Raw genomic sequence first — 23,649 nt, 5'->3', positions numbered from 1 at the left:
ATAAACTTTAGACAGGATCTCATTCTTATACTTGTAAAACGGAAGAGTGAGACTCCTCAGTCTCCATTTCCTGACTCCACACAGACAATTTTTACAATCTTGACTATAACACCTTATTTTCAGTGTGTGATTGGTACTTTGAGAGCATTCCGCTATTGGGAAATCTCTATGTGGACAGCTAGGGTCTGGTTTTTAGCATCTGCAGTTTTCACTGACTTAACAGCACCTATGAAAATCAGGCCTATAGAGTTTAAGTTTATGTCCTTTGTTTCTTTTCTGATTGAAACTATGATTGAATGAAAACTCTGCTTTAAATGTCTGTAAGCTTAAATGTGATCTATGTAATGTAAAGCTCAAAAAGGTTAAGGAACAACTGGTAAATATTTGGTTTTCTACTTAAACTACAAGCCAATGTTAATCTGGTTTACCAATGCACATTATGAAACAATATAGGTAAAGTCAATTGGAATTTTGCAGCACATTTAAAAATTTTAACTTTAAGAGCTTAAAAACTTTCTTTCTGAATCACAGCATACCTCAGCATGCATTGTAAAATAAAAATGCTGCTGAGTTTGCATATATATGCAAAATACCCAATTGTGTAATCTGGGCAGCTCATTTAAGCCACAGTAGGGTCCTGATCCTGCAGACATGCTTATGCATGTGTCTAACTTTAAATGGAAGAGGAGCCCCATAGACTTTTATAAGAGTATTTATGGCTTTAAAGTTAAGCTCATGCCTAAATGTATGTAGACTAGGGCGTAAGGGGCCAGTATCAATACGACTATTTTTATAGTAATATTTTTATAGTAATATACATATTACAGTGAAAATAATTTCCATATACTAAGATTGTTCTATTCTTTGCTATAATAGAAAGAAAACCATTATCAGTTTTATAATGTTTTAAAAGGCTCAAAGAAAGAGTTTACCTTTTCGATCTGTCTTAAAATCCACTAGGATAGGCTCCACAGTTCCTTCTCTGTTTTTTCCTAATCCCTCTCCTTCTCTCCAGCCCATTTTTCTCATCAGTTGGGCTCCCATTCCTCCAGTTACAGGGGCTGCTCTTAAGAACTGATCCTATCCAAAGAAAGAAAAGTAAAACAAGTCCTAAAGTTAGCACTTGATTTTAAAAAAATAACTGGGAGCTTCCAAAATGTTTCTAACAATCTTTCATTGATCAATTCAAGTGAATACACCTTAGCTTTACATACATTTACATGGCTTGTATAAACCAGAGTTCACAATATACAAGTTAGACACATAATTTGTTCAAAATATCAAACTAGAAACAGCTTAAGAAAATTTTAATGAGATCCTTTAAGTCAAAAATGGCAATTTTAAACATTGACCTGTTTCAAACGTGTACGTAATAAAATGATAACCAACGTTTATTTTTAAACACATTACTTTGGTTCCAATGTATCTCTTCTTATCTTGTGAAAGGAGGCAGTGTTAATTGTTTAACTAGCAACATTTGTGCCAAGTGTACCTAGTTATTGAACAAAATACAAGCAAATATAGTAATGACATTCAAATACTGTTTAGGCATATTTTAAATATGAATAATGCTTCCCCACTTTATTACGCAGCAGTTGCAGACACATTTTACTCTGAAAATCCACATAGAACAGATACAGGCGTTTCTTTAAAAACAAATGAACAAAAATAAGGTACTTAGCCACACAGTTCAGCAGCAGTAGTTGTAATATCATTGTCTCAAATCATCATTACATAATAGTTGTTAAGTGTCGTAAGCTTATCAAATAGAACTTTTAAAAATCTGTTTTCTTGTAAAGAACTTTAAAAACTCCTTAAATGTTTACGTACCTAGGCCTCGATGGCCGCAGTGTTGTGAATAGTAGGGCTGGCATTGACCGTGGCAAGAAGGCAGCTACAAGGATTTGACCCTGAAACAAGTTTCCATATAGAGGGGTGAAAGTTCACAGGTTATTCTGTGAACTATCATCTCTCTTCTGCCCCACCCACTGACCCAAGTAAGTCAGTCATTTCCATCACAGCAGCAAATTGCTTGACTTAATATACAAGTTTACACATTGGTATTGATAACGCAGTTATTCTCACACAGTAGGTAATAGATAGAACGCCTAGTATTTTTGTAGCATTTACCTATGTTTCAAAACAGTGGTAAGTTCACGGAACACTTTTTTCTTTATTTTATTTTTTTACTGTGTTTGACGTACTAAATATTTCCCAGATTTGAAGAGACGAAGACAGATATTTCCTTGGTTTCAAATATAAGCAGAATTAGAAGTTTTCTTTTTCCAGGAGACTTAGAATATATATATTCTTAATAAAAACTATTAGCCTCTCAACACAGGCAATTATGGCACATACCAAGGACATATGCATCATAACCCCCCACATTTCCTGTTGTTAAGAAGTTAAATCATAAAAATTCCTGAACATGTATATAATAGGAATAGTTTTCCAAATATTTACCTATATAAGCAACAAAACAAATCCCTAGAAACCATGCAACTGAATGTTGAGTTTAACAACAAGGTGCTCTGATGGAAGGAAGGGTAGACAGAGGCTAAGTTTACCTCTCCAGTCAACTTTCAATCGGTGCAGGCCATGCAGTTTACGTGTATGCAGAGACAAGTTAGCTGATGTTCGATACCAACTGCCTCACTCTATACACCTAGAATGGCTTTTACTTACTTCCGGTTTCATCCTCCCCTGTCTTTTCCAGGAACCTCTCATAAGAAAAGGTCAACCATGCAGAGTATGATACAAACCTCAGTCAATGTCACCCAGGGTTCCGATTCCTCTTTTGTACCTGCTTTGCAATGATAGAATTTTCAACATCAACATCTGTTTCATTATCACCAACGTGTATTCAGTTCACAAACCAGAGTAGGAGCAAGTTCTTGATGAGGTCACTTTCATGTTATAGAGCTTTCCCATTACAATTTCAAATTAATTTTGGAAAAAAGAGTCAAAATATACCCATTTCGTGGCTTAAAATGAAGGCATTAATTTTAGACAGAAAATATCAAAGCCTAAACAAATCCTAAACCTAGAGAAAAAAAAATCTAACTTTCTCTAAACTTTTAAAGTGCAATTGTACTTCAAAATTACTGTAAACATGGCATTGTCTTACTCAGATCTGCTTCTTATGCATTCATATCTTGTATTGATATCTGCTGATTTTAGTGGCAGACCATGTTTTTACGGCTTTTCACTCTTGTTAGCACAATAGAGCCAACACAGTTAAGAATGAGAGCTGGATTCTATTCCTTCTTGTGCTTCATTAACAAAGCCATTTACTACACTGCAAACAGTTACACTTGCACAACCCCTTTGCCGGCTGCAGAAAGTTTGTTTCTCACACATCACTACCAGAAATAAAGAGCTCAGCTTGTCTCACATTCCAATTAAAGAGAACAAGTATTGCAGGTCAGAGGAAAAACAAAACAAAACTTTTTACTTATAAATAGAGGAGAACTGAAATAGAAATCATGAAAGAAAAACATGAAGCCATACAATGCCATTTATACAGTTACATTCAGAGTGAAACTGCACTTTAAAGCAAATGTGAAAAAGGACATTTATAAAATATTAATTTTTTTAATTAGATAATTAATGGAACTATGAGGAAACAGCATGGTCTAGAAAACTGAACAAAGTACTTGAAATGACAAAGTTCCAAGTCCACTCTGCCACGGATTTGCAGTGTGATGTTGGAAAAGACACTTCAACTCTGTGTCTCAGTTTCCTTCTCTCCAAACAGAGATAATACTAACTCACCCACCCCGTTATCTCACGGAGGTGTTTGTAAGAGCTCCATATTTGTAATGAACTTTGAAAGTGTTTAAAAAAAAAAATCAAGTGATGCAGGACATGTGAAAGATTCAAATTCCTTTTTATTTTAAATTAGGCAGGCAGAATACCAGACTAGACAGTCCAATAGGATCATCAGGTACAGTAAATCCTATGTTCCTAATTCTTTTCATTATCATTGTCAAATGAGTTTCATAACAGATTAAAAAAATATTTCCCATTTACCCAATCTCTATTCACAAATTGTATTACAAGAGAAACTGCTCATCAAGATGACAGTTTAATGGCAACTTCTCACCTGTTAATCTCCAAGCCCTCCTATGCCAGACCAGACAAGTGGGTACATCTCCTCCTACCAGCAGATGGGGACGAACAAAGAGCAATGCTCTTGTGACACCACTTCTCCTATAAAGGAGGCTGGCTGGCAGATCCTGCTCAAATAATTTAGAATGCTTAATGCTTAAAACTACAATAGGAAAATAACTTCAGAACAGTTTCAACTCCAACAACAAAATAAGAACAAGCGTGGTATACCTGGGATGGCACAGGAGGGCTTAAAAACCAAACTAACAGGTAAAAAATTACAATTTTACAGCTTTATGGTATGCCAACAAAGCCCAGATAAGTGGGAACATCAATAACAAGAGAAAAGGTGAGTACCTTACAAAAAGTAAAGTAAGGGACTACAGTGAGCAGGACCTGGCTACCAAAGATGGCAGCAGCAAAGCCTAAAACATCAAGTCCAGAATGATTTGAGATGGCATATAAATATGCTTAACTGGCTGCTTTCTACACAGTTCTGGAGGGGAAGAATCCCATCCTCTTCTGTCAGTGAGATAGACATGATGTTGAAGGAATATGTCTTCACAGAAAACACAGCTGCTTTATCCTGGTCAATGGTTCCTCTCACACAAGACACTGAAGCTTGCAGATTGCTAAGCCTTTTATGGTTGGGACTCTCAAAAACACCACCACCACCACAAGTGATCTGACTTTATATCTAAGATACACAAAGCCCTCTTCACAGCGAGTGTTTCATGGGGCCAGTCAGAATAAGGAGAAGGAACAGCCTTGTGGATGGAAAAAACCAACTTGGAAGGAAATTGAGAGCAAGCTTAATTATACCTTGTCCTGATGAAAAATTAATGCAGGGAATACTGCCAAAAGGACTTACAGCACTCGTTCTCTCCTAACAAAAAAGCAAACTGAAAAGAAATGTTCACCCCTCTTTAATGGTGCATGTGAGAGGGCATTTAGCACTAAATACTGTTCTTATGGGGACAGAGGGGAAAAAAAATCTCAATTTTAGCTTGTCAGCTATCCTAAAAAACATTACTTTCAAAAGTGCATCATAGAAGAATGCTCTAACTTTGCCTCTTAGTATTACAGTGGCATGGACCCCGAAAGCCAGTATTCCAGGCCTTTCAAAAACAGAAAAAAATTTCACTAGTAACTGGACTTAAATCTTCTGGCCTTGCATCGAGCTTGAAATATGCCCTAATCTGCTTTTGAACACTTATCAAGCGGTTCAGATAAATCCCTCTTCATGCAGATCCAACTCAAGAACAAGGGATTCTCCATGCTGAACTGTACCCACAGTGAGAGACAGTGGGTGATCACAGAAGAGATCCAGCCAGCTACAGTGCTACCACCTCCTGAGCCAGTCCAGGAATTCCAGCCAGTCCAGAAACACCAGGATGATCTTCTCCCTGAATTTGGCTATCTTCTGAAGGACTGACTATGGTGAGACGTATAGGGAAGATATACAGCAGGTCAAACTCCTACAAGTGAGAGTTAACACCCGCTCACAGGGCCAATGAATCCTGGACTCTGGAGTAAAAGGCCTCTACGTTCACATTCATCCAAAGAGGTACCAACAAAATTCTGAAAAGCACCTATTAGTTTGAAAGACTATTCGCCACCCCTGTTTGTACAATGCTATTACTGAGTGCTTAGTTTTGTTGGTGGGCTTTTTGTTTTGATTTTAGATTGTACAGAATATAAAGCTTTAGAATATTTTTGATTGTGTATCTTCTGGAAGTGATGCTGCATCATCCCTTAGAGCTGTTATCCTGGGAAGACTTCTGCAAAGATACGGGTTTTCCATTCCACTCGGAAGGTACTGATTACAGTGATTTATGTTGAAAGAAAACTCCATTGTAAAGAGCCCATCACAAAGGAAACCTTATCCCCTTCCTCCTAAAAGCTCTGAGCACTGTCACCTCCAGGATTTCTGCTGATCATAGCTGTTGTGCTGGGCCAGAGAGAAAGGAAGTCTCTGAAGCCTCAGAGCCAGTCCATTCGGAGGCCTTTGAAAATTAAATCCAGGGACTTGAAATGGATTCAGTACTGGACAGGGAGCCCACGGAGCATAAGCCACATCAGAGTGTCTTGTTAAACCACCTGACCTTTACTTTCATCCCCAAGCATAGCACACTGTAGCAGACAAGCCTGAAGGTGATGAGCACGTGATAACTTGAAAGGCTGCCTCCACTTCTTGTAAGATCAGAGACGGCCAGACAACTCTCCATTCAAGAGGAAGTGATATCACAAGAGGTTTTTTTTTCTTGTCTCCATCTACTGGCGAAGGGAGTCATACTCACTTGTGGTGAGCTCAAGGGAATGTGGAAGACAGGATTTTACCTCTTCAAAATGTCTAGCCCTAAATATAGCTTTATAAGAGCCCTGAAAATGCCTTGTTTTACAGCGATAGCACAAATCAACAAAAAAACCATTACACTGTGCAATGTGTTATAAAAAAAGAACCCAGTTAACAAAACACAAACCAAAAAACCACCTAGTTTTGGAAAAAAATGTATTTGTTGTATAATAAACGTGGTAGAGTTTATTGATCTAGAAGCAACTGGTGGCGTTGGGAAAGTCTAAACAAGAGTAAGCCTCAAAAGAACTTGCTTGACCAAAATATTTTACCTACTTCCCCTCAAATGATATTTTGTACAGCAACATTCTGCTTTGTTTTGTTTTCTTTTGTTTCAAGTCATCAGCCTCCAGAGAGAATTTATCCTATACATACTATATGTAATAGGTTAATAATTTCCACATTTGTGAACTGATTACATCATTGATGATAAACAGAAAACCACTTTTCAGAAAAAATAATATTGGTCACAATTGTATCAATGGGATAAAATTAAACCTACAGAATGTTGTTCTTTTGGGAATATTGTTCAACAACCCAATGTCCAAACATTATGAATCAGTCACATTGCTAAAACGAAAGAAAATAAAAACACTGCTAGTTGGAATGCCACAGTTATTCAATCTGCCATATTAACCATTTTAAGTAAATAAACTTACATGCCACATAAAATTTTATTAAGGTGAAGTTAAGGTTGCAGGTACATAGCGGTTTCACTACATATTACCTTCCAAAAATACTAATTAAATTTTTGGAAACCCAAATCTTAGAAACCCAGGAAATGCAGAGTTAAGATTGCATTGCTCAAACAAGCAACCCCAACTAACTTAGCTCGCCTCATAGATATGCCTATTATCATCTTTGCATTTAGAGGATCAAAAATGTACACCACACATTGGTTTTATAATCTGTTTCATACATACCTGTCATACTAAGTGCGATGTCTGCATATGGAGACACACTAACTCTGTCTCTACTGACACTTTTGATTCTGCAAAGTGCTGCATGCCTCCAGCTCCTTGCAGGGCAGGGCCCTTAGTAAAGACAGGCATGATTGCTTTCAGTATGCTATTTGTAACAGAAATATCGAACATTTCTTTGTGCCTGCTGTGTATGACTGCAAGGACAGCCATAAAGCAGCAGTACCACTACATAGCTATGAATAAGACATTCTACTTTTTGTGGTTACCAACAGAAATTTAACATTTTGGTATGATGGATAACGGAGTATGAGTTTAATTTCTCAGGGCATCACTACAAGAGCAGAATTAAGGTAGTTCAGATGCCTTGCCTGAGAAATGCAACCTGAACTCTGCATTTACTAGTTCGTTCATTTTTTTAAAACTACGGTTCCTGAAAGATAATATGCACTCGAAACACTGTGTGCCTGCTTTGCCTTTTGTGTGAGATTTTCCCATCTCATCCGCAGAGCTGAGGTCCACCTTGTAAAGTTCATCAACCCTCTAAGTAAGCTTTGTGAGACTTGTCAATAGTCCCACAATTCCTGCAAGCTTTAAGAGACTTGTGTGTGCCCCCAAAGCCCTTTAGATTGGGTTTGTGATTGTGGTCACCTGTTAACCCCAGAATTTTGGTGGAATGGGGAAGCTGAAAGGAGCAAAGAGGTCAATCTGAGAAACAGCTCAACTATGCAGGAGAAAGTGTGGGGGAAGCACGAGTACCTCCCTGACTTCTCCACCCAATGGATTCTCCTATGGTCTGCCAGAGAAGAGTTCTGCTGCTGCAAACCACAGGATGCCTATTGGTTAGAGAAAGGATAGAAGTGCTAGTGCTTCTCCCTGCCTACTCCTCCTACATTCGCTGCTGACCACATCATCCCCATCTGGAGCTTTCTGTTTCTGGTAACACCCGCGTTTCAAGTCAGAGGTCAGTTCTCTACACGTTTCTCCCCACAGAGACATGAATATCTTTTGAGAGGGATGACATGCTCAGAAGCAGCTCAGGAGTGCAGGAGAAAAAGGCAGAGGGAAAACACACCTGCCTTCTCCACTCCATGTATTTTGTTAAAGGACAGTCCTACAACTGCAAGCCACAGAAGACCATCAAAGAATGTCAAAGAAGGAGAGATGGATGAAAATGGGGGGGCTTGGGAAAGAGGAGATCAAAGGGTCATTCTCCTGCCTTGTCTTGGGAATCTCCTGAGGTATGCAGGAAGAGAGAACCCCAGAGAGCCTTAGGAAGGTTTACTGGCCTCTTTCACAAGCCTTTTAGTGGAAAAGTTCTCCTTTTCTCCTCACTGATAAGCTTCTCTGCTGAGTGTTTTCATTTTGAAGTCTCTCTCTGCCAGGAAAAAGGTAGAGACTCTATTTTTTTTAATCACTGGAGCTGATATTCTGAAGCAACGTTACAAATTCAAAATAACTTTTTAAATTAAGACTTTCATAAAGTAAATGTTGGTCCTCAGCCCTAGATCTCATCAAGATCCCAGAAAATTTTCCATCTAACAAGTATCTCTTTCCTTTCTATTGTCTTAATTCAAAGCGTGGGGGGGGAGGGGTGAGAGGAGGTTAGAGTTTTGAAATTTAGTGAACACTTTCTATTTTTAGAGTGTCATGATTCAAGAACCTCTTGTTCAGTTCATGTCAAATTTCTGCCTAAGCTTCAAACCTAACTTACTAGTTTTGAGAATCCTATTACTTTTTTGTGGATTGTAGAAGAATGAGCAAAATCAGTCTTGTAACAAACTCAGCTGCTGCAACCTTTGCCAGAGTGAGTGCTGTTACTCATGATTATTTGCCTGTAAAAATGGAAATCTCATAGATTCCCCAGTTTTATTCACTGAAACAGAACTCATTCAACATTGATTTTCAAAGACGAAATATAAAATATTAACAAATTTACAAAAACATATAATTATATGACACATTTTGCTCAGATGATAGGCTGTTATTTCTCTTATTAACAAGTATCTAGATGCTTGATTATACTAGATCAATAAACCAGTTGCAACCCCTATTTTAATATTTCAAAATATTTGGCTTGCAGAAATGGTGTTATATAATGCAAACAGAGGCAAGAAAGCAAATGGATGGAACTAATCCAAACAGAACAATTCATCTTGGGACAGAAGAGCTGATCCTGTTCCCATTGAAGTCAATGCCAAAACACCACTGAATTCAATTACATCAGGATCAGGCCCTGACCAATACATTCCAAACGGATTAGCTTAATTGAGGACCTACCACTGCAACAATACCCAAGATTATGAATGTCAATTCAGAAACATCAACAGTAATAGAATGTGTGAACCAATCTATTTCAAATACCAGCCACACTCTTTTTAAATTTCCATAATGCACCTATCAAGCTCTCTAGGCATCAGAAAACCTGTTCAGATGAACACCTTAACGCATAGCTAGATAGATATGCATTGTTATTATGCCTAGATTGAATGCATATAGTAAATTAATTCAGTTAAAGATATAGTATATTTTCCCAAGTACATTGTAGTAGACTTTAGTGTGCCATTTTTCGTATCTTCCAATAATTTCAATATTATTTATCATTTGATATTTGGACATGTCTGTCTGCATATCATCTACCTTTCTAATCCATGCTTGGGGACCACTGTTGGACAACTCATCTGAGGACAAAATCTGTGCTCCAGTACTTCCTGTGAATTGGCCTGGCAGAGAGTTTGACTGCGCCCAAGCATCAATCTACAAGATAAATCAGCATAAAAACAAAATAAAAATCTGCAACTTCTCTCCATAACTGTAAAGATCCATGCAATTTGTGTTATGAAATGGAACATTTACCTCCCCCCCCCCCTTAAAAAAAATAGGAAGTTACTAGATGGTTATAATTTATAACTATTTTTACTTTAAAACATTGAAACCATAGAGTGACCATGAACAAGTCATCTCCCTATTCTTTACCACCTTACAACAACTCCTTTCATCACTTTTGTAAAGTATTTGTTCTGGAGACAAGTACAAAAATTATTACTGTCTCCCCCAACCCCTTTCCCCCATAATTATAATCTTTTCCGGGACTAGGAAAAACTATTTCTGGTCAATTCCTCAATCAGACATGTGAAGCAGAAAAATCACCAGGTAAACCATGGTATGCCTTATATATCCTAGGCTATGGTATATTTAAAGTACTGTTTTACTATGAAAGATGATTTTTTAAATTGCATTCTCTCAAGGACTCCCACTTGAACTCTACCTAGTTTTTTATATGTGCTCATCACAATTGTTTTGGGCATGTATTTACAAATAAAAATTATCATCACCTGTTAACTTCCAGCCCTGCAATCTGAAAATCAAGTTGGTTTACCTTCCAGCTTATGTATCGCCAACAATAAATACTCTGTGGTAAAAATTTAAACTAAAATTTTCAAATCTGAGTGCCTAAAGTCAGACGCCTAAAATCCATATTTGGGTATTTATATAGAGAAAGCGACCTGATCTAAAAAGAAGCTTAGCATCATTTTTCACTGACTTCAAAAACGTTGATAAAGAAAAAACAGTGCAACCCACCTGTTCCTGTGCACGATTTAACAAGCACATGGCCTCTAAGTCAAATGTATTTTCTGTAAGCCTCTTCTGAGCCATTGTTCGTTCATTCATTGCTGTAGAGATGTCCACAGTCTAGGAAGAAATACAGCTTATTTATTTTTTAAAACAGATTGACCGTAATAATGCGTTGTTGCTCTAGAAGCATTTATTGTAAAATAAGGAGATATGCTACAAAAGTTGTGTTATGCATTTGAAAGTAGTAAATTGAAATGGAAAACAGATTCCAAAAAAAAATTTATCTGACAATTGCTTGTTAAACATGAATAATCTGAGTTTTATAAAATTAATAGAAATTGTGTAGGGATAAAGTACAATATAGTGCAGTGGTCCCCAAACTTTTTCGTCTGGCGGATGCCAGACGACAAGCCACGGAGGACCGTGGCGGCGGACGAGCATCTGCCGAAATGCTGCCGACAAGCGGCATCATCCAGAGGTGTCGCCGCCGAAATTCGGCGGATGCTCGTCCGCCGGCCAGTATGCGGGCGCCATGACACCCGCGGGCACTGCGTTGGGGACCCCTGATATAGTGGTATTACTTTTTGCAGTTCTAGCATGTTCATAAATTGGTCTACAATCACTAGCCTAGTAAAGCTTACATTTTCAACCAAGAGAAATAGAGCAAATGTCCCAGATATATAAAACTGAAAAATATTTTTTAAAAATGCTATAAATATATTTAATATTGTCAAATACTAGAATGCAGAATTAATTAATTAAAGGTAAAAGGTCAGGTCCCACAGAAATGTAAGCAGAATTTCTTTATAAAGAGTAGTTCCTGTTAGGATTCATGTTTTAATACACACTGTTATTTCTCCAATGTAGTGCAACTTTTCATACTTGTATCACATGCATTTTATCAGCCTGGATTTAGTCCCACTCATCTACTTAAGACCTCTTCTCTTTCAAATCACTTGCTTCTAATTTCTTCAAAAGGATGTACTTATTTCTGCTCATTCACAGACAGCAAGCACCTTTAATTCTTAAACCTGTTTCAGGTTTCTTCCCCACCAGCTGCAGTAGGACTTCAAAGGACATGCTGCTCCAGCTAATGCAAATTATTCTGGGGTGTACCTAAAACCCAAAGGCATCCAAAACACACTACTGAACAGAAACAGGAACACAATTTTAAGAGGGCAGGCCATGTAAATATCAATTTCATAGTGAAGAAGCGTGGTTTGGGACTGGCCTATTGCTGGGTAACCATGACACACTGCTATTTCCTACCACTTAACCTGAAGCAAAGAGGTGGTAGCAAATGGCTGATCTCACCATATTAAAAAAATCAGTACAAACCAATATCTCATTCAGATACAGCAGTCCAAATTCTGGTATCGTCTTTGGAAGTTAATTCACTTCGAAAGCATAGAAAAATAAGGTTTATTTAGATTTTGTTCCTATACATAAACTATTACCAAAGGCAACTATACCAGTAAATGTCCTAAAGATTTTGATAAAGGGTTCAGTTTTGGAAAACAATTATTTTTTCCTCTCAAAAACTGAAAAACTCTGCTGGTATAACAAAAAAGTTAAACCAGATTGTAGTAGGGAGGGAATTTTTTGCCTGAAGAGTAAAAACAAACAAAGGTTATTACATAGTCCAGCCTTGAGCGTAGGGGACTGGACTAGATGACCTCTAGAGGTCCCTTCCAGTCCTACACTTCTATGATTCTACGAAACAAAAACAAAAATTCTTCTGCCAAAGATACCACACATCAAGCAGAGAAATTAATGTAAAGTTACTAAAGGGACACATTCAACTTAAATTTGCCCCAAGTTAAATTTTGTAAAATCAAACTTTTATAAAATTGAAGATCACAAGAACTTTTTTCCTTAACTTCAATGACATCTGTTTTTACATCTTCTCCCTGTGTGAAACCTAGACTTTGCTATACTGAGCACCTAAACATAAAATACAATTAACCAAAGTAGAACCAGATTGCTGGCACAGAAAATTATTTAATAATCCCCTCCAAAAATTGATAGGCACTAGTGGAAATACAATGCATGCAGTGGGGACACTCAGGATAAAGACATTTACTTAGAATTTAAATCTCTCTATATATCAGGTGAAGGATAGGATAAAAGTTACAGTGGAACTTCTGAAATCACAGAAATAAATTCTGGAAAATAACGTCAGACTAAGGCGTTAAATGCAAATACAGAGCAAAAAATAAATCATAAAATTTCTATCCGCTAATGCAAGTAGCTTAAATGCAAAAATAGGTGAACCAGAATGCCTTTTAATAGAAGAGGAATCTGAACTTCTGTCATAGACATTAGTGAGTTCTTGAAACTCTCAGGAAAGAGACATGGGTGAACCAACTGGAACAGCTCCAGGCAAACCTCTGCTCAATGCACATCAGTGATCAAAAACAAAAACAAAGTGTTAAGAGGTACAAGTATGGGATAGAAAATAAGAACAGTATAAAGCAATCATATTCTTTAGTGGTACACTCTCACTTAGAATACGGTGTTCATTTTGGATCACCATATCTCAAAAAAGAGAGAAACAGAAAGGTCCAGGGACAGGTGATTGGTATGGAGACTTCCGAATGAGGGAGACTGAAAAGACTGGGACTGTTTACTTTAGAGAGGAGACATGACAGAAATAATCAATACAATGAATGGTACAGACAAGGTAAACTGGGTGTTCCTATTTAGCCTCTCACATAATATAAAGGGGTATCCAATAAAATTGAAAGGAAATTAATTTAAAACTAACGAATATATACTTTACACAGACACATAATTAACTGACAGCTCACTGCCACTGAAAATCATTAAAGCCAAGAATTTAGGAGGATTTGAAAAAAGACTAGAAATGAGAAAAATGAGAACATCTAGAATTACATAAAACAGGATAACTAATTTTTATTCATGGGATATAAACCTTCATGTTTAAGGGGAAAAGATGACAACCATTCACTGTCCGTGATTAGGAAGAATCTTTCCACATGGGTAAGTTTATTCCATAATTGTGCACGGTGAAGCATCTGGTACTGGCCAGTCAGATACAGGACGAGATGAACCCGTAAAGGAATTCCTATGTTCTGCAGAGAACTGCAGAACATAAACAAGCAGCATAAACAGTGACAAAGTTAATTAAAACAAATTCCAGTAATAATAATCTAAGGTGTTAATAAATTTGTGTACAACATATACTTTTTTGTGTTGACAGTGCCACTTAAAATTTTAACATTAAAGTTTATTAATGTTTAGCTTGTAGTCAGGATTCAGGAGAAAATTATTCTACTCACCAAAATTTATCTTCCTTTCTAAAGCCCCAATCCAGCAATGCACTTACACATGTGAATAGTGCATTCAAGTCAGTAGGACTATTCACATAGTTAAAGGTACACATGTACTTAAGTGCTTTGCTAGATCAGGGCCTATTAGCAGACACCCTACTTAGAAAGAATTTCCCCTCATGGTTGGTCACCATATTTGAGACAGTAGTGGCTTGCATTACTCTATGGTAGCTTTGGGTCTTGGAAAATGCTTGGAGTAAGGAAAGATACTGTTTTACTTGACTACACAATAATATGAATTTCAACATTTTATCCTCTGTAGAACTCGTGCTCTCCATTTCTGAGTTTCAACACTAATGTTGTCCCCACAGAAATGATGCAAAATCTTGCAGCACTGAGGACTATTTTGGCAGACAGATATGCCAAACTACATTTTGTGGGGATACTGCTGGATTTTGTGTTACACTGGCTGCTAAGATTACGTTTTTAATTAGTGAGGGGTGTGCAGAATATGAGATAGGTGCCTCTCAGTTTTACATATCTACAGCAAATAAGTACATCAGTAAACATTTTCAGACTTGTAGAGTTCACTGCAGAATAAAACTCCCCCCCCATGCTTCCTTGGCCAGCTGCCACTAAACTTCCCAATAGGCTCAGCATCTTTAGGACACAGAGAGTCTACTCTTCTCTCTCCACCAGCATTCATCTTTTCCAGAGAAATCCTGAAGCTGGGAGAAGGCTAAGGACCATATTTTTTTCTCCCATCTCCAACCACACTGGATAATCACATTAGTTGGATACTTCTGCTAAAATGGTCAGCAGTAAACCAGTTACAGGGGGTAATTTTTACAGCTTATTCTGAAGCTAGTTCAGTAAATGTCCCACACAAATTAGGCATGATCCTCTGATTCCTGAGGCCAATGTGGACTGATACCTAAATTGTCACCATTAGGTTTCACAGTTAATAACTCAGTGAGACGAATGGGACCAATTTGCATTTGTTAGATCTATTAATTAAGCTCCAATAATAGTGTGCTTGGTACTGCACAATGCATAGAAGAAAATATGGTCCTGGCTCTAAGAAGTGTATAATCTAACAAACAAATCATTCAGATACAAAATGCACTGGGACGGCCCAGAGCATGGTTCTATCTCAAAGTGAAGCCAGGTATGTTTTTTTGTTTTGATAGGTATGCAAGCAATTCTTAGGCAGGTGGGATGAAGGGACACCCTCCCCTTAAAAGAAAAAAATTAGGAGACCAGCAAGGGGGGGAGGGGGTGGACTAAAATGGACTGACTTCTGAGGGGACAGCAAAGTAATCTGCCTCCAACAACCTCCTAACCACGCAAAAAACAGAGCATAGGGTTGCAGAAGATGGGTTCTCAAAAACAAAACAAAACCTGAAAATGTAAATAGTAAGTACCGGGCAGCCAAATCAGACAGAAATGTCAGGACTGAAGAGAATCAAATAGCTACCAAGGTAGACATTTGCAAATTGATTTCTGAGATTAAGGCCATGAGAGAGGATCTGATGAGCAAGCTTCTTACAGTAAAGAAGGAAGTTACTGACTTGGGAGATGGAGTCACTATGCTAGAGGCCGGCCTAAGAGAAGCAAGTGACAGACAGAGCTGCAGAGCTTCATGGCACTGATGGGGGGCGGGGAGAGAGCGAGAGGTTGCTTAAATTGGATGATATAGGAAACAGAGTGAAAAGAAAACGTCAGAATTAAGGACTGCCTGAAAACATTGGAAGAGGAAGCCAGTATGTAAACACTTCAACTGTGGATTTGTTAAATCTCAGCTCTGCCAGGGGTGAAAGTAGAGAGAGCACATACAGCAATGTTGCCCCCAACTTAGCCTAACAATAATAAAAGACACAGAGATCTAATTGTGAAATTTCACTATATCAGCAGAAAGACTTAATTAGGAAAAAAGCAAGGGAGCATTCATAGCTCATACTCAAATGCCACAAGCTCCAATTTTTCCATAACCTCTCTGCCCCAACCTTAAAAAAGAGGAAAGCACTGGGAGAAAATTACAGCAGCACTCACGCAGGGAGATATTTGCTATAGATGGGGATTCCCATTTAAATTCTCTTTCTACTTGCAACACACAGTAAGAGACTTTAAACAAGGGGGGGGAAATTTACTCATATGGAATAGAACTCCAAATCTCAGACACACAAGCAGATACTCCAGAGGTAGAAACCAAGGATAAAATGCTGGAAGAATCCTGACAGATGGTGAAACGCAAAAAAGGAGGATAGGAAAAGAAAAGACAAGGGCCTCTAGAGAACATATTGCAATGACAGAAGTGAAGCTGAACAGGAGAACACAGATACCTGATGAATAACCTACAAGGGATTTCTTGGGAGTCATCAAGAATTAACTGTTGTAAACTAACTATGTTTATGGTAGAAGGGGAATAGTATGAAATGTGCTTCAACTGGGGTGATCATAACTCTGTGATTGCTGTGTTCTTTATTTTAAAAAGTAGAGAAAATAAAGGACAACAAGGGGCAGTAGGAAGGGAGGTCCCAGGTATGGTGGAGATTGGAGCAAATAGAGGGGGGATGGGAGGAGCCTTCGGCAGGGTTCTGTGTAAATCCCCCATGTAACTCAAATGATCAGATGGTAATCTATCCCTAAGGGCAGAAGTACCTCCTCTGGATTGAAGAGAAGTAATCCAAGTGTTCCTGGGGAGAGTATGAGGATTTAGGATCATCAAAGCAGTCATTTGGTGGCTGATTTATAAGCTCTGTTGGTATTTTATTTCTGGAATTAAACTAAGGGAAATGAGGGGAATTACCACAAGAATGGCTCTTTCTTTGGAAGTAATGTCTTTGAATGTCAAAAGGCTAAATTATGTGATTAAAAGGAAAAAAAGCCCTGGAAGAATTTAGAAACAAAACTACTCAGATTATTTTCTATTTCACGAAACTCACTTTCAGGAGGGGAAAATTATGGGCATGCAAGGTAATTGGTTTCAGCAGACAATTTTTGCTTCAGCCAAAGAAAAGGGATAAAAAGAATGGGCATAGTATTTGCTAAACATGTATGTTTCAGATTAATAATCAATTTAAGAAGGAGGGATGGCTTATCTTGTTGAAGGGCACAACTGTTGTGTTATTAATAACAATGGGTTTAGTGTATGCTCCCAATCGAAAGCAAAAAAAACCCCAAACCCTTTTTTAAGGACTTCTTTAAAATACTGCAACACTTTGGGGAAGGGGAAATTATACATGAATCCTTTCTGGGACAGATCTGATAGGGAAGCAGAACTGCAAATAGGGGAAAGAGATTACACAGTTATCCATACACTTATCAGTTATATGCTAGACTAGATTTAATGTTAATCTCTAAATCCTTAATGAAGCTGACAAGATCTGCAGAAATTGGCACCATTAGGTCAGATCGTGCACCAGTTGAAGCAATATTTGATAGCTGGTATGGGTCCCAAACATTAATCTTTTGGAAAATGAACTGCTTGCTTCTTCAAGATGTATAAATAAATGATACAGACAATACAAAAAGAGGCCTTCTTTGGGAAGCATGTAAGGCACTGGTTAGGGGCCAAATGATATGCAGAGCCTCTCATCTGAAAAAAAGAAAGAGCTCAAGAAAAGGCAGAACTAAAACAGGAGATAAAAAGGCTACAAGACCTTCATAAAAACACAGTTCCAAAAAAAGTGTGTGAACAATTAACAAATATGTGGAAATTGAATGTGTTGATGACAGATGCCCCTTAGGTATACAAAGCAAACAGTTTCTGAAAAAGGAAATAAAATTGATAGGTTATTGGCTTGAAAGCTAAAAAGGATTCAAGAGCAATGAATTGTTCCACCAATTAAAAACAATCAGAAAAAAGATATTTCATCAGGGAGTATAACTATGTGCTAATTTTGCTTTTTATTATAAAACCTTCTTACCTCAGATACTCCAAGCTCTAAAGTTATTCAAAAATATCTGGAAGTAGCAGGTTTGCCAAAGATAAACAAAAATTATAAACTTTAGATAAAGAAATAAAAAGAAAAAATCTGAGCAGCAAATAGCAAGTCATGAAAAGTATTAAAACTCCAGGATCTGATGGCTTTCCATAATAATTTTACAAGGTACAGCACAACCCAGTTTATCTAATTGGGACTGGAGCCAGATCAGATAATCGGGAGAATGGGAAAGTGCGGGGCTGCAGCGCCATGTAGCGGCCACAAGAGAGATCGCCCACTCCTGGAATGTGTGCGCTAGTTGTTTGGTTAATACAGAGAGCCGGGTAATGGAGGGTCAGATAAATGGGGTTCTACTTTATTTAAGGAGGTATTAGTGGGTCCCTTGAGAGGTACCTTCAATGCTATTTTGTTAGAGGATAAACTTCCACAACCTATTAAAGAAACTACTGTGGTTATTCTCCCTAAAGCTAGAAAAAACCTTACCTTAAGCAGCTCTTATAAGCCCACATCACTGTTGAATCATGACAAAAATTTTCGTAAAAATACTAGTTAACTGATTGGAGTCCATGCTCTCAGCTTATGTAAATCCAGATCAAAATGGATACATTAAGGATAGACAAATGTCAGACAGTATTCAGCGAGTTCTTGGGATCATCCACCATACCAGATCACGAAAAGATCCATTTTTTTTTTTTATCATCCCTTGATGCAGAGAAGGACGTTGATAGAACAGAGTGGAGCTTTCCATTTCAAGCCCTGTCCCGTAGGGACATTGGCCCCAGTTCCTTAAATGGAAAAAACTACTCTTGGCACCAGCCCCAAAGCAGCTGTGTGAGTTATTGGGGTTAAATCTCGTGTTTGAATTACACAGAAGGACTAGTCAGGGATGTCCATTGCCTCCTTTACTTTTTGCACTGGTCATGGAGCCTTTCACACAATGATGAGGAACAAGGAATCTATCACAGGAATAAAACTTGCAGGAACACATCAGAAAATAGCTTTAAATGCAGATAATGTAATATTTTTATATAAACCAAATATTTCCCTAAAATTAGTTTCTAAAAAAAAAATCCATGACTTTGGGTTAGATTTGAAGTAAATCCTGCCAAATCCGAAAACCTAGCTATACATTTGTCCAACTCTGAAAAGCTATTCCTCCAGAAAACATTTGGGTACAAATGGGAACAAATTCTAGAAGACACCTGGGAATTCAAATCTTAAATAGTCTCGAAGAATTCTATTATTTGATTGTCAAACACTACTTCAGCAAATGGCATGCTGGGGGAAGTATGCAATTTTTTTGATTGGGAAGAACAGCTAGGGTCAAAATTAACATTTTGCCAACGATTCTCTTCTTGTTTCAAAATATTTCTTTGATGATTCCAGATAAAACTCTAGCAGGAATACAGAGGATTTTATTAAAATGTATATGGAATAAGACCAAAACAAAGTGAAGATACTTTGTACAAGCCCATTAAAACAGGATGGACTAGCTGGTTCCAAATATTCTATGGTACTATCAAGCCAGCCAGCCCAAAGCAGCAGTGGACAGGAGGCGCTTTAACCCATCCAAACACTTTACGGAGCAAGAACATTGTGGTGGTGTGTGCATCGCTAGGCTACCATGGATTAATTAAAACAAAAACAAACACACCCTCCAGAAATTTATACACATCCTATAGTAAGGCTACTCTACAGATTTGCAATAGAACTAGATATAAAAGATCTTTTACCTTACCAAATGATACCCACTACAAATAATTCAGATATTAACCCAAATTACGAACCAGAGATTCTTTAAAAATTGGGAGAGCCATGGAATACATCTGGTTGACCAGCTACTGAGTAAAGAAACTTTTCTAACTTATTTAGAGATCAAAATTAACTTTAACTGGCCCACTCTCCCATGGTAACAGTACTTTCTAGTTAGACATTCTATTTCTTTAGAAAATTTGTTTTATACAGAAACCCAACTTTAATAGAAGTGGTGGCATCTGGTCAATTAGGAAACAAATAGGTTATAACTAATTCAATCTTTGCAGACAACTTTCCTAACAAAACATGTCCATGCTAGGGAAAGGACCTGGATAGAAAAATTATACCAGAGGAATGATGTTTGATTTGGAAAAGTGTACCAACAACTTCAGATTGTAGCACAATAAAAGAAAATTACTTTAAGATATTGTTTCAATGGTACCTCACACCAGTCAGATTATACATACATACACACATACATACATACACACATACACACTGGAATGGGAACAAATGTTGGGAGAAATCATAGTGAAAGAAGAGATTTTATGCATAAATGGGGCACATGCCCAGTCATCAGAGAATACTGGGATGTAATCCATCATCAAATATTTTTGGATATTACCAAATGATCCTTTGGTAATCCTCATGTGGCTTCCTAGAGGAAATGGTCACACAAAAAGTAATGAAGAATTAATCTCTCATCTACTAGTAGCTCCTCAGTTACTGATAGACTCTCATTGGAAAAAGAAAAATAGTCCAACTGTAGAGGAATGTCTCAAAAATACGGAAGGCGGTTATTATAGAACAATTAACACACCAGTTATGTACTCAGCAAAATAGACAGAGGACAAATAGATACTTAGATGTTTAGTTACCTTTTATTCAATACTCAGACAAAGTACATTGACCTGCAAAAAACCCCACCACACCTGTTCAAATTTTTTTTGAATATTTACATTTGATAGACATCCTGGTCTGTTAAATATGTGTAATCGGAGATTTCACTCAATTAAATAAAATAACTAAAAACAAAATGTCATAGGTATTGTAATGATGATCACTCTGTAATATGGGAAAGTCCTCCTAAATAGAGATCTGATGTTTATATTCCGGTATAATGTCTCTTTAAACAAAAGCTCATTGTTGTAATGATTATTCTTTTGCTTCCGATATTTACATGGCAAGGATTCTAAACCTGTTCATACTTCCTAAATTAATAAATAGTAAAAAACAACTGCATTTCAATGTAATTCTGAACCAGTACTAAAATACATTCAATGAAGCTCTTCACACATAGTCCTTTAATACTGAACTTGTCAAATTTAAAAATATATTAATTCAGTAAGAAACAGCCAGCTAACAGAGTTCTGGCATTAAAAAATAAATGTTACAGGTTTTTGTTTTTAAAAAGAAAAAACCAACACTTGCAGGTGAAATATTTGTTTTGCCTACTATATTTACAAGAAACACAAAATATTACTTTGACTGAAAGTGATTAAAGAAAATTTTTACTATTTCACTATTCTATTTTTTCCACTTTGTTTATTTTGTGTATTTGACAGCACCACTTTATACATAGTCAATTTCTCCTTTACATTTTGTGGGTTTTACATAAAAAACAAGAGAGAAGACAAATATTTAGGAAAATGTGATTGTAAAACTACAGAAATGGGCAGACACAGTCAGGTATATATATGTAGTACTGGAAACTACTTTCAAATCATTTTTTAAATGGATTACATTTCAAGTTGATGTTGATTTAACATTGGTAGGCCATTGATAACTATTGTTTTAGGTTCTCTGGTTCAGGAAGACTAAGCTTGGAAGGTTTTCTTGGCAATGACAAGGGCTAGAAACTTAGTTTTTATTTTGAAGTGAAAGATTAAATTTCACAGAAACTAAGAGGTCACCCGTGGACAGACAGAAATACCATGGCTGACTATATGCTGCAATAATTAGCACTCATATGAACAGCCTATCTCCAAAAGCCAAAATAGGTTAGCCGATTTAGTCATTAAAAGGGCAAACACTACTGATATGAACAATTTCTTTACAAAGATTACAACTAGATCCCAGAGCGAGCAGGTAACAGCTTTCTTTTTGTAAAATAAGATGTGTTATTTCCCTTCCCTACCTGTGCAAGAGCTGGTTTGGGGAAAACATCATCTTTGCTTTCTTCTTTGCTTTTCTCAACTGGAACCCATTCTCCATAGACACTGTCAGCTTCCTTTTTCCTGTGTTGAGACCCAGATGAGACAGGGAACTCCTTTGTCAAAGTTACCTGATTTTTTGGTGCTGGTTTTACGATAGGAGTGGTCTTAAAGAAAAAGAAGCATTTTACAATTAGGAAATGATAAAGCACAATATGCATACATGGTCCTATTCCATAGAAACAATTACTGTAGGTTTTGTGAACACTGAGTGCCAAACACTATTTCAGTTTTCTCTCCTGAGCTGGTATTAAAATTAAAACTCTAAAGATACTCTGAACTAAAATCAGGAAGATGTTATTTAAAATTTTGAGACTGGATCCTTGTTTCACATATGATGAGTGAAGTGACACCTAAATGGGTAGTTTTTCTTTCAGTTCATAAACAGTGTTAGAATTATTAGGGAGTAAAGGTGCTAAATAAATGAAAATTATTATTGCTGATGATGAGAACAATACAGGAAATGCCTAATTCTAAAGAATGAAGAAAACATTGATTGCTCTGTGAAAAATCCAAGATGTGACTTTGGACCCTTCCCCTCCACATTAAAAAATCATGACGTTCACAAAATAAAAATAAATGCTTCAGCTACATTAATGGAATACTTGTTGTACTCACACAATTAAAATGATTGCTTTTTAAATCTTCTGGCACATATACAGTTTAAGCATTAAATGTGGGGAAAATGCAGGTAAATAAAGAAACTGAAAACTAAGTAACTCAAAGTATCATTTAACAGCATCATCATATCTTTACTTGGTTCTGGAAGAGAATATATTCCTATTCTGTCCTAGAGATGACACATTTTGCACTTGTGTTTTATTGAAGTGGACTATCAAAGTAGAATGCTACATATACTTAGTTATGGAATAAAACCCGCAAAAACAGAAGATCAAATGTTGTGTGCCCAAGAAAACCAAGACCTAGATGCACTGTCAAAGCTAGATCTTGCCACGTGATGCTTATACAGAATATACAAATATAAAAACAACAGAGAGCAAGTGTGCAGGTATCACTGATTTCAACAGTGTACAGTATATCCAAAATAAAGAGAAGACAGAATGAAGGAACATCTAAAGTACATATAAAATTAACTTACTATAGTTCTACAATTAAATTTATACAAAGTAACAACTGTAAGCTATTGTTTGGAAAGCATGTATATAAAGAACAATTATAATTAATACATCAGAAAGATTGTATCTAGTTTTGACTCCTGAACAGTGCCTTCTCTCTCTCCCAAAAAAATTCTAAAAACTCATCTATATTCTGTAAAGCATTCAAGCTATGAATATACTTCTCTCTTTGTTCTAATAATACTTAGCACTAATATAGTGCTTTCTATCTTCAAATAGCTTTACAATATTATTTATTCCTCAACACTCCTGTGAGGTAGGTAAGATTTAGACCCATTTTTCACATGGGGAAACAGTCAGAAACATTACATGACTTGGCTAGGCCACAGAAGGAAATTTGTGT

At 36.9% G+C, this 23,649-nt stretch overlaps 1 protein-coding gene across 1 annotated transcript in view; it reads right to left on the bottom strand.

The window, feature by feature from the left end:
• The window catches only part of SON (SON DNA and RNA binding protein), a 57,714-nt gene that overhangs the window by 6,426 nt on the left and 27,639 nt on the right, over positions 1 to 23,649 (bottom strand). Inside the window, exons 12-15 of the mRNA XM_065422042.1 lie at positions 22,095 to 22,277; positions 10,969 to 11,079; positions 10,027 to 10,143; positions 933 to 1,080 (exon numbers count right to left, since the gene is read on the bottom strand). Coding sequence (XP_065278114.1) covers positions 933 to 1,080; positions 10,027 to 10,143; positions 10,969 to 11,079; positions 22,095 to 22,277 — 559 coding nt within the window. The remainder of the gene's footprint in view (positions 1 to 932; positions 1,081 to 10,026; positions 10,144 to 10,968; positions 11,080 to 22,094; positions 22,278 to 23,649) is intronic.

The sequence above is a fragment of the Emys orbicularis genome, chromosome 1 (genome assembly GCF_028017835.1).
Source record: "Emys orbicularis isolate rEmyOrb1 chromosome 1, rEmyOrb1.hap1, whole genome shotgun sequence".
In the NCBI taxonomy this organism is placed as follows: Eukaryota; Metazoa; Chordata; order Testudines; family Emydidae; genus Emys; species Emys orbicularis.
Note: the sequence above shows the minus strand (reverse complement) of the source record. Positions and strands in the feature narration are given on the sequence as shown.